Below are 18,853 nucleotides of genomic sequence, written 5' to 3'. Positions count from 1 at the left end.
AAAAAATTATCTGGCGTACTAACTCTTTAATTAGTAGCAATGAAATCTTTTCGTTCATTGTAATCATTCTATCGTGATTAATCTTCAATTTATTATTATAAAACTGTTCGATGCAGTTTATCAATTATTATCGCTTTATGACGTAATAATTTGACTCGTGTAAAGCTGTTAGAAAAATGTCTTACTAATATCATAATTTCTTTTGTAAAAAATACGATTTGAAAAATACAGGATAAACCTGAGTAAAAAGTAGCAATTACAAAAATTTATCATAACACTGCCGATGGCTACCATGCCAAACTTTTTGTAACATTTTATCGTTACTAAAATCTAATTAGAAAGAAATTAAATTTTCTTCTCAGCACGATATTAGGAAATTTTATATAAATACATACAAATGAGTACTAATATAGTAACAATTCAAATTTTAATAATAATAGAAATTTTTTAAAAATCAAAGTAATTTCACTTTTTGAAAATTAATAACAATCAATAGAATATATACAGTAAACAATGAATATTCGATGAATTTTCCTAGTACAATGAAACACCTTGCAAAAAATTCACCATAGTAGCCAGATACATAAAAAAATCTCTTAACATTTACAATACATCCAATCCAAATCAATCTTCTCCCATCGAGTCTTATAAATATATTCTTTTTGCATCAAAATTCTAATTTCCAAGTTAGAATTTCCGAATTTGTGCACGTTTCTTCTTCCAATAATCTATTTCTTCCTTTTCCTTTTCACATACAAACACACATACATAAGATATTTTGCCTTTGGCTCACTACTTTCTCTCGTGATGCGACTTCATGTGCGAATTTAACGAACCCTGCTGCGTGAACCTTTTCTGGCACACCTTGCACTCGTACGGTCTTTCGCCCGTGTGCGTTCTCAGGTGTACGATCAGATATTTCCGAACGCTGAACGCTTTGCCGCACACTTCGCACACGTGCGGCTTCTCCCCCGAGTGTATACGCATATGGATCTGGAGGTAGGCCTTGCTCGAGACCAATTTGCCGCAAATCTCGCAGGTGATGAGATTCTCACCGGTGTGTATCTTTAGGTGCACCTTCAAAGCCGCCTTCCAATAACTCTCGAAATTGCACACGTTACATTTGTGCTTCTCTCGCTCGCCGTGAGACTTCATGTGCGTGTTCAGATAAGCGGCACTCGCGTAAGGGGTGTTGCAAATCTTGCAGACGAACGGTTTCTCCCCTGTGTGGGTGAGCAAGTGTCTCTCCAACGTTTGATTCGTGTAGAAGCCTTTACCGCATATCTCGCAATGAGTCACGTACTCCTCGTTGTGCTTCTTCTTGTGCAATCTTAAATCGTAGCCCGACACCTTGGATATACCGCATATGTCGCAGGTGAATCGTTTGTTGTGCTGCTTCAGATGGGTCTTCAAGAATTCTTCCGTTTTGAAGCATTTGTTGCAGAGGACGCATTGGAACGGTTTCTCCTTCTGATGCACCTTGATCATGTGCTTCTTCAACTTCTCCTCATCGGGGAAAGTTTTGTCGCACTCCTCGCAACGATCCACGATCTCGTCGTTCCTCTCGTGATCCTGCCTGTGCTTCAGGAATTGAAGCCTCTTCCGCATCCTCTTGTTGCACACGTCGCATTCGTAGATCACCGTACACCTTCTGGCCGATTTGAAGCTCTTCACGTTCCCCTGCTGCTGCTGTTGCCGCTGCTGCTGCTGCTCCTCCTCTAGGACGAGCTTCATCTCCGTGTCGTCGGACTCCTCCAACGAATCGGTGGTCACTATCTCCTGATGGCTGATCTGTTCGAACTCTTCGACCGTGATGCTTTCACTGCATATTTCGTTTTGATACTTGACCAATTCCATGTCTTCCAGGCTTTCTATCTGTTCTATTTTCGATTCCACGAGTTCGAGCTCCTCGCACCTGTAAACGGACAAGGATCGTTAACAATGTGTAACACGACAGGGGTGAGTAAGGGAGAGAGTAACAAGCGTGTACAAGGGTAAGAAGAAGATTCCTATTCCATTCCAACGAATTGCAAATTAATTGCAATATATTCCTTTTCTCTGCGTTTCGATACTGTTTGGTCGTTACACGTCTTGCTAACACGCTTTTCAAAGAAGAAATTGGAAACTCGTTTGGGATGCTTGACATGCTTTTCGATCTCTTCTGAACGTAAAGTTTATTATACATTGAAGGATAATTTGTACAAATATTGAAATAAAAAAAGAAAAAAAATGAAATATTAAAATACACGTTTGTAACAAACATCAGTAGTTCGATATTGGATTATAATGGATAAATTGATCGAATAGAATTTTGAAATTAAGATTCTCTAATATATTTCGATAATTTTTTTCAAAATTTAATACGATCTGAGATTATTATTCTTTTTGTTTAAAGATGTGCGTTACTTACCAATAATTGTTTCGTATACAAGCGTTTGAAGTAACAAATGTAACTAAAATCCATTAAAGTAGTTTTAATTCCCGATTTCTAAGAAAGCTAATCTTAATTGTGACACATTTTGATTAAATTAAATTTTAATATTGTCCTTCTATATGAATTGCAGAAATATTACAAAAGCGATATAATAATATATGTATAATTTTATTACATTATATACAATATATGCATTTTGTTGCGTTACAAACTAATTAACTCCAACCAATCCATGGCAAAAATTACAATTAGTATTAATTAAAACACTCGTAACACGGTGTGAAAGAGAAGCATTTTCTAACTCTACTAATCTCTATAATCCGTTCTTAATATCTGCGATCTATACAATTTATACAATCGATACACAAACGATCACAAACACCGTAAAAAGAGTATCAATCATTATTATTAGCAACACAAATTGAACGAGAAATCAACCAAAAATGAAAATCCTTATTAAATATTAACTTCAAAAATAACAAATATCTCTCGTTTTCAACAATAACAATTAATTTCCTGTATAATTAACCAAAACCAATAGCATTAAGTTTATTAGTTTCAAATTAATCGAATTATCCCTAGTAAACAAAGGGGTAAGTAGTAAATTTTTTTTTTCACTACAAAAATTCAAGGAAAATTTAAACATCTCTCTCCCTTCATTTGGCGCCCTCGTGTCGGCGCAAATGGGCGCTCAGAGTGCCCCGTTGCGTGAAACGTTTCTCGCAAATTTTACACTTGTAAGGTCTCTCGCCTGTATGAGTTCTTCTATGCTTGATCAGATACTTCCTCGAGCTGAACGCTTTCCCGCAAAATTCGCACACCTCCGGTTTCTCCCCGGTGTGTATCCTGATATGAATTTTCATGTACTGCCTCCTGATCAATTTTCCGCAAACCTCGCAAGCAACCTGGCTCTCCCCTGTATGAGTCCAAAGGTGTTCCTTGTAACAGTAACTGTAGAACGTCTCGAACCCGCATATCTCGCATCTATACTTCCTCCTGTTCTCGGGCTGGCTGTGAATCTTCATGTGACTCCTCAGGTAGACCCGATTCCCGAAAGACTTGTGACAAATCTCGCAGGTGCAAGGCTTGTCGTCCGTGTGCACGCTCATGTGGGTCTTCAGAGTAGCCTTCAGATAAAACCCTTTGTTGCAAATCTCGCAGAACTCGGTGAACTCCTTGTTGTGCCTCCTTATGTGTATCTTCAAGTAATATTCCGAGGTGAGCTTGGCGCCGCACACGTGGCATATGTGGGGGGCGCCGTGCAACGTTTTATGCACGTTCAGGTACTTCTTCTTCTTGAACACCTTGTGGCACACGTTGCACTCTATCGGTCCGACCGAGACGCTCTGCTGCTGCTTCTCCTCCCTCTTCACGCTCCTCTCTTTCGTTCTATCCCTGTGCTGCCTCCCCTCCTCCTGCTTGCCCTTCGCCGACTCTTTGCAACCACGACCCCGCCGATGCTTGAACAACTGCACCTTCTTCGCGAAACTCTCGCGACACGTGTCGCAGGTGTATTTCTTCTCGGCCTTTCTCAACGCCTCCCGCGTACGAAGGATCGACCGCTCGGTTCTGTGCACCAACAGCGCGGCCTCCGTGTCGAACCGTTCGTCGCACGACTCGCATCGATACGACGACGCCTCCACCTCCTCCTCCTCCTCCTCCTGAACAACGCAGCACGAGCTGTTATCGACACCATCCTCGACAACGACAAACGATCGATCTTCCTCATTGGACGATTTAGTAGGGGCGCGAGATCGACTCGGCTTGGCTGCTGTCGTCTTCACGTTTTTCGCTCTGCAAAAAGACAACACAGCGTGAGCCTTGCGAACAGGGGCAGCTCGCACGCGAGGGACGAGAACCAACATTTTGGCTAATGGGAGCTAATTCGTTAGTCGAACTCGAGCCAAGAGGAGGGGAGGAGTTCGAAAAGTTTGTTGTTTCGTGTGATTCTTTCGTGTGCCGAGAATTTTATTTTGTTTTTTCTACCGTCGTATCAAGGGGGATGATAAAATAATCTTCTTTGGGATGATCGTGATTCGTCGAGCGGAGCGATTTAAGTTGCATAGATTGTTCAATACGATCATTTTTCGCAGGGTATTGAAAGAAGGTGTATTGAAGCTACTTACTGGAAAAATAATAGCCAAGTCGTTTATCGGATCCCTTTTTCGATTTTTCGATCAATCGTTCGGACGAAGCGATAAAAGAATTGTTTTTCGTTGCACAAAATGCACACAGCCGTGAACAAGAGGATGTAACTTGTAACGTTAAGATTTTTTTGTATCGTTATATATTATATTATATATTCGCGTTATCCTTTTTTCTTTTTCTTTTTCTTTTTTTTGCTATCGAGAATTTTATCCGAATTGATAGATAATCAGATTATATAAATAAAAAAAATCGAGTCGGTAATTTGTTGCAATGCATGAAACAAGATGTTTACTATATTGTTTATTTTATATGAATTTGCTTACAAAAGAAGACTATCGGCTACCTGATCTGAGATAATAAACAATGATTGGATAGAGTAAGAAATAATTGAAATAGATTAGCGATATATCATACATTCATTCGATTCACACACGATATTCCTGATTTATATACAAAAAATCTATTGCATACATAAGGAATTGGATATATAACTATAAATTTTTAAGTCAACTTTCATTCGTTTCATCGATAAAAATGCAAATCTTAAAATGTTACGGATATTATAACTGTAATACTATCTACATTTAATTCTCTAATGTGACATATCACACTACGATTATTGGTTATGACAATAGGTAAAAAAAAAAAAAAAAAAAAAAAAACGAGAAAAAAAACGAGAAAAAAAAACGAGAAAAAAAAAACAAAAAAAAAAAAAAAACGAGAGAAAAAAAAATGTTTTCCCCTTTCTTTTATATACCAAAATACATAAAGGCAACATAACAAAGGAAAAGCTATGCGATAAATAAGACGTTCACTAAACTATCTATACTTACATTATAAATTAAGAAAAATTGTCATGAAACAATATATAACGTTTAATTAGAAGAAATTGTTTCTTAAGAATAATTAATATATATATCATAATTATCTCGTACACTTAACGAAAAAAAGTTATTATCACAAATTGAAGTACCATTTCATCATATATAATCCTATTTGTTTATAATAATAATAATTTGTAATAACTTGTGATTGTTTTTACGCTCAATTTGCATTTATTAAAAAGCGTAGACGGTGTTTTTTTTCTTTTTTTCAAATCGAAACAATGAATCATATATATATATATCATGGATCTATCAATATTATTTTTTCATAATTCATAATTTTCACCTCTTTATAACTCGGTTAATTCGGATATCTTAAATATATATATATATATATATTATATATATATATATATTTTTCTTTTTTTTTTTCCCTTTTTTCGCGGATTAATTATAAATACCGCATAACAACTAAGGCACTATCCGTATATTTATCAATTACTAATTTAAAGCACCTCTTGCAAAATTCTATGTAATAACTTTATACATATATAATATTTACGAAGAAGTGGTAAATCAATGTATGTGCGTATAAAATAATATTGAGTATTCAGGAAAAATATAAAACCTATCGAAGCGTGGACGGTTGTTCTATAAAATTCTACATAAAAAATTTCTCTCAACGCTTGCGCGAGAATGAAGTATAAAACGTGAAATTTTACAAGAAGATCGTAACATCGGTAAGAAACTATTATATGCAGATTTACAATTTTCGTATCTCTCTATTTGTATGTTAATTATTACAAAAAAAGGAAAAGGGGGTTAAGTTAACTTACAATTAACTTCGTTTGAATGTGTTAATAAAATGGAATTCGTCTTAAACTTTGCATAATAATTATGCAAAATCGATCGATAGTATAAAAAAGATTAAATGCAAATATAAAAAAGAATAGTCGAAAATTACTACAGGAATGCTTTGCATCCTGGCCATCCATGTTTTTTTTATTATCCCTGGAAAATTGATCATCTTCTCAACCGAGATCTATCTTAACAAACGATCTCTAAAGAAAAAAAAAATGATCACTGTCTTTCATCTTCTTCTGCCTTGCAATTTCGACACCTATCCGTGGCCAAGATGCAATAAAACAGCATTGAGCCGAGACATTAAACGTACATTATTTCATAAACACGTTGGCGAGGAACTCGTATATAGCACATTATCGTCTCATCCTCGTCATCATTAAAAAGTTACAACATTGAAACATCGTTATTATTCAAGAATTATGTTTCAATTCATTCAATGAATATCAAGAATGTGAACAGTGATTCATCGTGAACTATATATGTGCGTAATAAATGCTTCAAACACTAACACGAATTATTTTTCTCAACATCTTAATTGTTCCTCTGTTACAATTCCATCATTGTATAAAAATAAACAACCATTCATTATTACAATCACGACTGATTAAAATATCTATCCCTCTTTCGATCATAAATAATACAAATACCACCCCACCGCCATACTGTATAAGCATAGTAACCATAAGTAACTTTCTCCTTACAAGTGGATAAACTCTTTTACACAAGGCCTTGTAATCGTTTTTCAGAATAATTATTCGTCGATCGTACGAAATAATCCTAACTAGGTAACAATATAGTTATCGTATCAAGAGACTGCTCTTGATGCTGGACCTCTTGTTCCTGTTTCAACTGTTGCTGTTGCTGTTGCTCCTGCTGCTGTCGCGCACTCTGTTTAGCGTGAGTCTTTAAGTGCGAGTTCAGCATCGTTTTCGAGGCAAAAGATTTATGACAACACGTGCAAGGGTACGGTCGATCGCCTGTATGGCCCCTGAGGTGCACCACCAGGGTGGTGCGTTGGGTGAATCGTTTCTCGCAGTGGGTGCACTTGTGGGGCCTTTCGCCCGTGTGCGTGCGCCGGTGCACGCTCAGATAATTTTGAGAGATAAATCCTTTGCCGCAGAGATCGCAAACGTGCGGTTTCTCACCTGTATGCTTTCGTAAATGCACGGTCAAGTAAGTCTTACTCGACACAGCCTTGCCGCAGACCGGGCAAATGTATTCGTTCTGGGGGCCCACGTTCCCGTGGGTCTTCATGTGCACCAGCAACACCTGTTTCCTCGAGAAACGTTTGTTGCACAGCTCGCAGTGGTGCTTCCTCTGTGGCGGCACGTAATCAGGTTGGTGCAGCTTCGCGTGCAATCTCAAACCTTGACGATAGCGGAACGGAGCGTGGCATATCTCGCATTGGAACGGTTTCTCGTCCGAGTGCGCTGCCTGGTGTTCCTCGTAACCCGTCGAAGAATCGAAACTCGCTCCGCAAATCTCGCACTCGTACTCTATATTGTGCTGCTTCTGATGAGCTATCAAACTTTCTTTGTCGTCCATAACATAGTCGCACGTCTCGCAAACGTAACTCTCGTTAGCTTCGTGCTCAGCTTGATGCTCCTTGAACGTGGACATCTTCGCGAAACTGCAACCGCAGTGCTCGCATACAAACTGGTCGTCTTGCACCTGCACCTCGTCCTGCTCGTGAACTTTTAAATGGAGCGCCAGAGCATGCTCGGAGACGAAACCGTCCCCGCAGAGATCGCACTGCACGATACCATCGGTGATGATTATCTCCGTATTCTCCACGGTCGGCACGTGCAAACGATTTCCGATCAGCAGATGTTCCGTATCTTCCTCTTGTTTGAACATCTCGCTCGGGCTGCATTCCTGCCGATCCTGAGCTAGCATCGGTACCTTTGTTGTAAAATATCTGGAAAGAAGAGAGACACAAAACGTAGGTCAATCAACGCATCGCTTTGCATTCGATCGATATACTTTATTCTCTTCCCTTTCGACCAATTTAATATATTATTTATTACGTCATAATTACGTCAAATTTTAGGGGGAGGGACAAATATATACGTTTCAAACAAATATATATATATGAGATTCATAAAGTGCCTCAGTGCTTTCCAGTATTTTTTTTTTCTTTTTTTTTTTTTTTCCTTTCTTCTAAATTGTATTCTTACCGTTCGAAATCTTTCTCTATATATACGTAAATTTATACACGCATCTTAAATGCGTTTATTTTTAATATAAATAATAACAACAACAATTTAGGAAATATATTACGTAACGTGATATTGTAACATACTTCCACAGAATTCTTTATCGATATTCGTCAAAAATCGAGTCTTTTGATTTAGCATAGCATTTTACCAAACTCAATAATCCAATATATTTGGTATTTATACAAATTAATAAATAAAAACATTGGCTAAAGAGTTTTACAATAACCGTTCGTACATAATTAGTAATTGCAAAAGTTATATATGGTCAGTAATTGCAATATATTTGTATCATAACAAGAATAATATATCGTTAAATATTTCGAAAATCACACGATAATTTATAATTGTATCATAACACGATTGTATATATATATATATTTTAATGTATAGATTCTCTATTATACACTTACCACATGCTGTACTGTTTTACCGACGGTCCAATCACATGATATCCGCCATCTTGAATTAATACTTGAGTTTGTAACCAAATATAGACGACAATAAATTTAATCGTTATTATAGAAAATTAAACTTTATAAGAAAAAAAATCTTTGCAGATAAATAATTTATATAATACAATCTTGCTTAACATCAAGATTTACATGTAATTTTGAATTTACCAAACTAGACAGAGAGAAAAAAAAAAAAAAAAAGAAAATTATAAATAATTATTCTACGTAAAAAAAATTTCAATTCTTACGTCAATTATTCGACATTAAAATTACACAAACAATAATTTAAAATTATATCTCGAAAGATAATTAAAATTTGTTAAACTCAACGATAAACATCAGAATTTATTAATAAAAATAATTATACGAACATATCTTTTCGTTTATAATTAAAGTATATAATTAAATACAGATTATTAATACGTAAAAATAAAAGAAGAAATACTATTTCAAAATGGTTATACAAAACTGTCTAATAACATTGAAAACTTTAATTAGACAAAAAAAAATTACATTCAAGAGTGATAAAATTTTTAGAAATCTTTTTTAGTAACGATTACGTCCAACGATTAATTATAACTATGTTATTAATATCAATAGCAGAGATCTTGTTTTTTTTTACGAAGTTACATAGAAATATTTAAGCGTCTTCATACTTACGTTTTACGATATTTATAATATATATATAGTGACCCTGTACTTATATTATTATAGAGGCACATGAATTCGTTAATGCTCTGAATTGTTAACTATATCATTTTCATCTATCGGTTAAAAAAAAAAAAAAAATACTTAAAATAATCATGTACTCGTACATTAATTACATGCTAATACTTCTCTAACTATATTGTAACGATATTTTAACATCAAATAATTTTTAACACTATATATATATATATACGCAATTGCTTAGCTTATTATAATTAGCTCTTCTATGTAAAATGTCTTTTTTTCCCATTCTATCGATTAAAATTTTTCAAAAATTCTATCTTTTTTTAGGCACATTAAAATGTTATTTCATTAAACAGGTACTAATTTTAGTTGAAGCAAATTTCGCGTTTGAAATTAATATCTCTGAACGGAATTGCGAGATTCTAATAATCGTAAAAGATATCCTATCGTTTAAAATATTCAGGATATACACGAACAAACAGTATCACAGTGACGACATGCATATTACACATAAGATTAATCAATTAATCATTTCTTTTATGCATTCTTGCTACTAATTAACAAACTCTCGTCTGAATTTAAAAAATGCAATAAATTACTATCCTATATGAATCTCGCGATAATTCTGACGAGATAATTCGTACTATTTTTAACACAATAATTTAATAATAATCATCTATTTATATAAGCAAGTTTGAGGCACTTTGCGAGTGATTTTTCTACAAAGAAATCATATCGAAGAAAAGAAAAATTTCACAAAGAAAAATATCCTTAAAATAGAGAGAGAGAGAGAGAGAAAGAGAGAGAGAGAAAGAGAGAGAGAGAATAAATTTCTATTTCTGTCGACTAGAAACGAATACTAGTTTTCTTGCACTATCATCAACAAGATGAACTTTAACCAACAGATAATAATAAACGATAATTTAAAAGAAAAAAAAATTCATGAACTTTCGTTGAAAAAAAAAGAAAAAAAGAAAAAAAGAAAAGAAAGAAAAAAAAGAATCCGAATCGATGAGTATTTTTTCTTTTTCTCGAACCGAACGATAGCGATTCGATTCAATGCTTTTTCATATGATTCAGCATGATGGTTCTGGTAACGAATCCTTTACCGCACAACGTGCACGTATAAGGACGTTCCCCCGTGTGATATCGGCGATGGACGGTAAGCGTGGATGCTTGGGTGAACGACTTCCCACACATGGCACAAAGATACGGCCTCTCCCCCGTATGAATGCGTTGATGCACCACGTAGTACTTGCGGTGTGTAAAACCTTTGCCGCAGACGTCGCACACGAGCGGTCTGGACCTGTGTACAGCCTTATGGGTGGTCAACGATTCGATGCTCGCGAACTGCTTGGAGCACGAGTCGCACGGGTACGAGAGTACCGATTTGTTGGTCGACGCAATGGTACTACCGCTAATACTGCTAGTTACCGGATCACCGGAAGACACTACCACGGTGTCGTTTATTATCCTATTATCGTTGCCCGGCTTGTGAGTTTTCGCATGATGATTGTACAAATTTCGGGTCTCGAAGCGCATCAAACATCTAGGGCAGGAGTAAGGCTTCTCCTGGCCGACCTCGTGCATCCTCCTGTGCCGCTCGAATAATGTACGATACCGGAAACTTGCTTGGCAACGATCGCACGCGAACGTCTTGTCGACGCTCGCCGATATCGTGGATATCGTTGGCATCGGTGCGCAGGAGGTTGCTTGTGGCGCGGAATGCGTGACCTCGTGCATCCTCAAATGACTCAGAGCAAAGAAACTCCGTGAGCAAACGGTGCACGAGTATCTGATCGGGTTCTCTACGTTGTGCTCGAACTCCGGCAAGGCCGAATGACTGGTTCTTATGTGGTAATTCAGTTTCAGAGCGCTTCGAAACTCAAGGCCACACGTGGAACACGGATGGGACTCGGCGACTATCTGCACGTGATCCATGAGAATCTGATCGGAACAAATGGATGGCAAGTGGGACGGGACGGTTTGATACGTTGAGGGCATCATCGACGATTGATTGGAGAACATAGTGTTGTTCTGAAGCAAAGTACAAGTGACGGGTAAACAGGTATCTCCCGTCTCGGGCGATGGCGAAAGTATTTGACGTAGCATCCCCGACAATCCGCCGAACGTCTCGCTTCCTTCCCTGAAATTGACAAAACCCAAGGACAATGCAGCGGCGAACACCACCGGCGCAATAGATAAGATAGACAGGCATTGCCTCTCTCATTCGTTCCTGTGATCTTTGCTTTCTCTCTTGCAATAGGCAGCGGTGTGAAAAGATAGAGAAGCGAGAGAAATAGAGTACACGCTGCGTGACTTCTGTATAGTGACCGTGCAAAGTGCTTGGGCATTGTGGTTTTTCTTTCCTTTCCAAAGAGACACAGAAGTACAGAGAGTGCCGACGAGAGCGCAAGTGCAAATCGAGCTTAGAGAGTTTTGTCGTCATCGTTTCTCTGTTTTAACGTCTTCATGATCTTCCTCGTTAATAGTTGAAGAATATATTATATATTGCGGGAATATATTATATTCCTCAAATAAGATAATACACGTGGCGGAAGATCGTAAAGAAAGCAATGTTTATATCTTCACTTTACCTTTGGAGTTTACACGATAAATATAGTTGTCTCGTCCTTTGAAAATTTAAATGTATTATTTCTGTGTATAAATAGATTGTTAAATAAGAACGTTATTCTCGTGATGCTTTTCACTTTTACTTTATTTATGTTAAATGAATTAGTAATGAATCTAATTAAAAAAGAATGAAATATACGCGTATTTTAATTAAATCTTAAACTATCTCTCGCCTTTTCACATCTCTAGACTCTAGAATGATAGGTAATTGGCATAAACCGAAGAAAGAAATTAAAGAGATTTCTACAGCAAACCAGCAGAAGAAAAAAGTTACAAGCTACAAAACTCAGCAAAGAAGTTAGAAGAAAGCAAATCCTTACTAAAAAAAATCATTATCTTTACTAAAGATACATTATTTTTAGAGAGATCAAATTAATGTAGTATCAAATGATAATTAGATCCTCACCTTTGAACCGATATCCAATATATCCACATAGTTTCTTCTTCTCTTCTTCCATCACATTTCTCTTCTATTCAACATTCTTAACTTGAAAGTCCATTTACGTTATCATGTAAACAGAAATATGATAAATGCACTGTAACAATTTGTAAATGGAAACAAGAAATATTTCAAATTTTATAATCACTTTTTTTCATCGTTATTCGCAATCGTGACAAAAATTACGCAAGTACAATTATAATGCATCCATATTAATTTTTTTATATACCGATGCAAATGTACTGCGTAAAAGAAGAAAATATACAAAATGAATTGCAGAAAATTGCTTTTTAATTGGCGCGTAAACGCAGCCTGATTTTGCGAAAGCGTCGAAAAATGTAAATTAATTATACAAAATATTTCGACTGCTTTTTTCTAATAACCGAATAAAATAATTCGCGCAATTTAATGCAGCGTATTTAAAACATGCGTATGATTGAAGCGCATCGAATTTTCAGCTTAGAAAAACTTATGCTGAAACGAGCGCTATATAATTCCAAAGAATAAAATCACGAAATTCTTTGGTAATATCGCGTATATATATATATATATATATATATATATATATATATATATATATATATATATACATATATATAATATATAATAAATTTTGATTCGATATATATATATTATACTTATAAACTATTAGATAAAAAACAAAAGTTCCAAAATATGCAAAAACTGATACTCGCCTTAATAACAACACGCCTGAGATCCTCTTCATAATTCTCACGCGATGATTATTCTTCAATTCTTCATCACATCTTGATACAATCATTACTCTAGTTGTTTTGGTTTCTCTTTCATTTTTTAAATGAACTTTCTTTTTATCGTAAAACACTCGATTATTTTAAAGTGACATCTAATAAAGATGCCATATCCGTAAATGTTATTGATTGAAACCGAACTCGTGGCAATAATACCACATAGTTTATCAGCGAGTTGTGTGCGCAATTAACAGAATGATAGCACTTACAGACTAGCCGATATATTAATTATGTAGTCCTGACAATAATGTAAAAGCGTAGGCATTGGAAAGCACGAAGACGACAAGAAACGGTATTTGAATTTTTTTTTTTCTCTTTTTACGAATTATAACATAGCTTGGTGATATTTTTTTTTAAATACACCAAGCATCTATCATATCGTGACGTTAACTTACGAAATATTAGTTTGTGATTTTTGGTCGGCCTATTGTCGGCCGTGTGCGGCATTTTGTGCCTTCACGTAAGCGTGGGATATTGATACTGACAACATGTAAACATCTGGTTCTCAATTGAACAGAGGGATTAAATACCTATACATTATGCGTCAAGTGCAATAAAACAACTGATTCGATTACATACACACAAAAAATACTGATAAAAGTGTTAATAACATAGATATGTAATTAGTAAAATCCCTCTGTTCATTTATTGTACATGTATCAATAATAACTAGAGTAGAGTTCGTTTAAATAAGAAAATTGTAATGAAATTGATTCGTGAAAACATTGTATGTGAACAATCTCGATATTTATGCTTATATAATTCTTATTAAAAGGAACTCTAATTACATGCTATCACATGAAGGAATATTCAGATATTTTGCAATTTGTTTTATAAAATAAACATATTCACAAAAAAAAATTGATATTTTATCTAAATATGTTTTACGTACGATGAAACAATTTCATAAAAATGAAATACAAGATAGATTTAATATATTAAAAAAAAAAGAAAAGAAAAAAAAAAGGAAGAAATCAAATTGCAAAATACAGAGAGCCAAAGATGGTTGTGGGGTGTGTATTAACTTACCTTGTCATCTTATTGCACCTTATTCGTTCAAATTAGGTGACTAACTCTTACGGATTTTAATTAAAATGAAAAATGAAAATTGTAGAAAATATGTATATAATCAACAATAGCAAAAATAAAAAAAATGAATTAATATTATTTAAAATATATTTAGAAAATAATTAATATAAAAATATTAAATGTTATAATAATAATAACAACAACAATAATAATAATCTACAATTTATAAGTTTAAAAAGAAAAATTATTTATAAATGAAATAATATGGAATATTGTAAATAGAAATGTATGTTCTAATGAAAATCATTATACTAAATCAATTTATTTTAGGTTATGTAAGTTTCAATTTTGTAGAAAGGAAGGAATAAAGAAAAAAAGAAAGGAAAAAAAAAAAGAAAAGAAAAGAAAAAAAAGAAAAGAAAAAAAGAAAAGAAAAAAGTTATAAAAATGTTTGTGTAAATGTGTGTGATCTCCACAACAAAATGGCACCTTTGGCCCTTAGAATATAAAAGTATGGATAAAAGACTCACCCAGATTTGGGATCCCCATCAGTTGGTTGTGGAATTGGCATTTCAGGCATATCTGAGATCTTCTGTTGCTGCAGTCCTGAAGGACCTGCTTCGTCACATGCCAAGGAAACATTTACAAAAGTAGTAGGCTCTATGGTTCTATTGCTGGGATCTTCTTCACTTTCTTCTTTTACAGGTAGGCCTAATAAAAAGAAAAAAATTTAAATATTTTTATTTTTATTCATTTAACAAAAAAATTCTAAAAAAAAAAAAAAAATTAATAATAAAAAGATATAAATGCTATGATATTTACCTTCATCTCCATCACATTCTTCGTCAGAGTTTTCTTCATCTTCACTACTTTCCTCTTCATCTTCTTGTTGCGTAGAGCTTGTTTGATTCTGTGGTATTTGGTTATGTGTAGTTTGTGAACTTGGACCAGGTACTGCCTGAATAGTTTGTACAGAATTGCTGCTGGTGTCCATAGGAACTGAGGTGATTTGTTGTTGATTAGCACTGGATATTATCATGGGAATACCCAAACCCATGTTATCCATCATACCCATCCCCATATTGTTTTGATGCTCCTCTACTTGCTGCATCACATTGCCATCTAACCTGTTCTCTGTACTCTGTTCTTGTTTCATTACACTCTGTAATTGAGTAATAATAAAGAACAAAATTTATCATTTACAAATATTTTATAATTAAATAAAAATATTTTTTATCTTTTATAACTCAACTTAATATAACCTTCAAATGTATCAATACATCAAGATATATCAAAATTATTAGAATATATTTTAAGTATAAAAATAAATTAGAAATAGCAAAGAAAATTCAATACATTAAACAATTAAAAAACTTACAAAAGTATGAAATTTAAAATATTTTTATCATTAACACTAGCAGTAACTAAGGTAAACATGGAACTGAATGTCAAAAAATAAAAGAATGTCTATTTTTAGATTTTGTTACACATAGAAATAAATATATATATGAAAAATAAATTACCGGATTGAGAACATTGGTAACATAACCCTGTTTGTCTTCTAAACTGACTTCTCCTAGCCATTGCAAAAGTTGTTTTTCTGCGTTTGCTGTTGTATTCCAAAATTGATAAAATAATTCTACTTTATACACACAATCATCGCATATCTTCTTAGGTAACTTATCTTCTCTTGTAAGCTGTAATCATATGTAAAAAAAAAAAAAAATAATTTACAACAAATATTTTATTTATATAATAAAAATATTTTAATAAAACGAAATATAATAGTCTTTGAATAATACGAATTAACAATCAATATAATAAAAGAAAATTTTAAATTTTAGGCAATACTTTCAAAATATATCAAAATAAAATAAAATATATATATATATTTATTTATTCAAACAATATATTGAACATTTATTTATTGGCTAAAATTAATAATTTAATTTTGTAAATAAAAAATTGTATTTTCAAATTTCAAATATAAAAATAAAATTAATTCAATTTTTTATAAAAGCAATTTTCGAAGTATTATAATATAACATTAAAAATAAATTAATAAAACCATCTTAAATAATACAAATAAATAATTAATTATAGGCACTTTATAATAGAAACAATGGTGTCGAAAACAAGATGTCGAAAAGAAAGAGGATTATTCAATTATATAGTTGCTGTAAATAGAAAAACACATTGCGAATCGTCGTTTGAAATGAAAATATTAAAGGGCTACTACTCAGGTGATGAAAAATTTGGGTAGATTCGCAATACATTAAGGTAGGGAAAAAAGCGCGGCAAAATTTTGTTGAATAATTTTTAGCGTCATGAACAAATTAAATAAATTGAAGAAAAAAGGAAACATAAATAGTGTAATACCAATATACAGCTATTTGGATATCATTATTTTGGAATTGCTTGTAATTTCTTGTCTATAGGGCGATCTCTAAAACAATCGGGAGCAAATACATCTACTGGGAGGTCGAAAAGTCGTGGACGATTGTAGAAACGCGATGTAGCTATGAAAATGCACAAGATGGCGGATCGCCATTGTCGAAGCGATGGCGTAGTTGGCTTACCTTGACCGGTAGGCAGGCAGCGATCTTGAGAAATATTTGTCGTACGTCTCCTTCACCCTCGAAAATTGGCACCGAAACACGGTCCTTCACGAGACATAATCGACACAAGTCCAGATAATCGAGGGAGGACATTTTACCATGTAAAACGCCAGCTCGAGACGCAAAACCGCGCCCGTAGACGCGAACGCTGTTTCAATCCAAGCCGGAGAAGACCCCGCGTTCTTCCGTACGCGTCGTTTGCTCACTATACTACCTCGACCAACTTCGTTAATATTCGGTTACCTTCGTTTCTTTACGGATAACTTCGGAAATAGTCGGCAGAACGATTGCGTATCGATCACGTCGCGCTTGAAGCCAACAGCTTTTACACACGACAGTTTTGAACATTGCGAAGACTTTTTTCTTTCAAATTCATCATTAATTAATATGGGTGGACTACTCCATCAGACATCGTCATCGCTAAATCATTCCCAGACAAGAAAAACTAACACTTTTATGGTATTAATTATGTTTTTTAATTGTTTATTTCTTTAATACGATTTACGTCGTACTTTGACTAAATCGCAAAATGGCTAAAATCTTCACCAATCTTATGTTTCATTTTTAATTAATAAAATTATACGTAATAATCCAAAGTATCGTATAGACTTGCCTTAGATATATAATGATTGATCGTCCAGGTGTTTAAGAGGTCGGCCAAGTTAATGCAAACCTATCAAATTTTCATGCACAATTACTCCCACTTCTACGTGTAGATACAATCACGCATGATCAAACAGACAGGGCATACTTGTCGATGAATAATAAGAATAAATCAGAGCTTTGAAAGGAATATATCTATCGAAAATCAGTAATATCTAGTTTATAATGTTTATAATGTCGAGTTTACAATTATATAAAAATTTCATATTAGATTATTTCATTATTATTTTTAAAGATTACATTTTTTTTTATATATATTCGAGAATTCGTTATGATCATGTGATTCTATTATTTCGAAATAAATAGAATGCATATTTCTAATCATTTTATTTACGTAAAATTAATTTTAAATTATATATAATAAATAAATCTAGAAAATTTAAAGAAATAATAAAAAGCTTCTTAATTTTATTAATTTAAAATGAAATATTTTATTATTTATTTATGTCTATTAATCTAGTTAGAATTTTATATATGAAAAATAATATGTATTATTGCATTATTCATAGTTGATAGCAATCTATAATAATTAAAATAAATTTTGAATTTTGAAATTTTACAATATATTTAATTATAATAATTTTCAAAGATATGAAAATACAATTTTTGACTTGTTAATTTTTAGTTTCTGAAAATTATGAACAAAATTAAATTGTCTACGTTTTAATATTGAATATACAAACGAAAAAAATTTTTAATATCATTCCGAATGACAGCCATAGCCACGTAAAACTAACAAGGACGGTACAGTGCTGCCACACGTTTCTATGTCGTTGAAACTACGTAACTTATATATAACTTCACACTATTAAAGATATCAACTGACTTATCTTGTCTTTTCTATTGTTAATAGTTGATTAAATTTTACTACATATGATAATCTGATTCAAATTGCAATTTCTATTTTTTAAACTCTTTATCATTTTCAGTATTTTTTAAATTACAAAAAAGATTTTTGTAATTTAATTATTTTTATTTATAAAAACTTTAAATTATTAAAATTCAAATTATATTAAACACACATAATTTACATATTTAATTATATTTCCATACAATTTTTTCATGCTTTATTAAAAGTGGTCTATTA

The 18,853-nt window shown here is 33.4% G+C and overlaps 2 protein-coding genes across 2 annotated transcripts in view; both read right to left on the bottom strand.

Moving 5' to 3' along the window:
* The window catches only part of LOC724604, a 62,768-nt gene extending 45,058 nt beyond the window's left edge, over nucleotides 1-17,710 (bottom strand). The window contains 4 exon segments of the mRNA XM_026440044.1: nucleotides 15,016-15,196; nucleotides 15,308-15,647; nucleotides 16,009-16,182; nucleotides 17,065-17,710. Coding sequence (XP_026295829.1) covers nucleotides 15,016-15,196; nucleotides 15,308-15,647; nucleotides 16,009-16,182; nucleotides 17,065-17,196 — 827 coding nt within the window. The 5' untranslated portion in view covers nucleotides 17,197-17,710.
* LOC102654736 (zinc finger protein 239) lies at nucleotides 5,816-9,102 on the bottom strand. The gene is made up of 2 exons (XM_006562714.3): nucleotides 8,900-9,102; nucleotides 5,816-8,188 (listed from the first exon to the last, which is right to left on the bottom strand). Exon 2 carries the CDS (start codon nucleotides 8,164-8,166, stop codon nucleotides 7,048-7,050), a length of 1,119 nt encoding a protein of 372 aa, XP_006562777.1. The 5' UTR covers nucleotides 8,167-8,188; nucleotides 8,900-9,102; the 3' UTR covers nucleotides 5,816-7,047.
* Nucleotides 17,711-18,853: the final 1,143 nt, after the last annotated feature.

The sequence above is a fragment of the Apis mellifera genome, linkage group LG4, assembly GCF_003254395.2.
Source record: "Apis mellifera strain DH4 linkage group LG4, Amel_HAv3.1, whole genome shotgun sequence".
In the NCBI taxonomy this organism is placed as follows: Eukaryota; Metazoa; Arthropoda; class Insecta; order Hymenoptera; family Apidae; genus Apis; species Apis mellifera.
The sequence above is the reverse complement of the archived record's forward strand: the minus strand, read 5'-3'. Positions and strand labels throughout refer to the sequence as shown.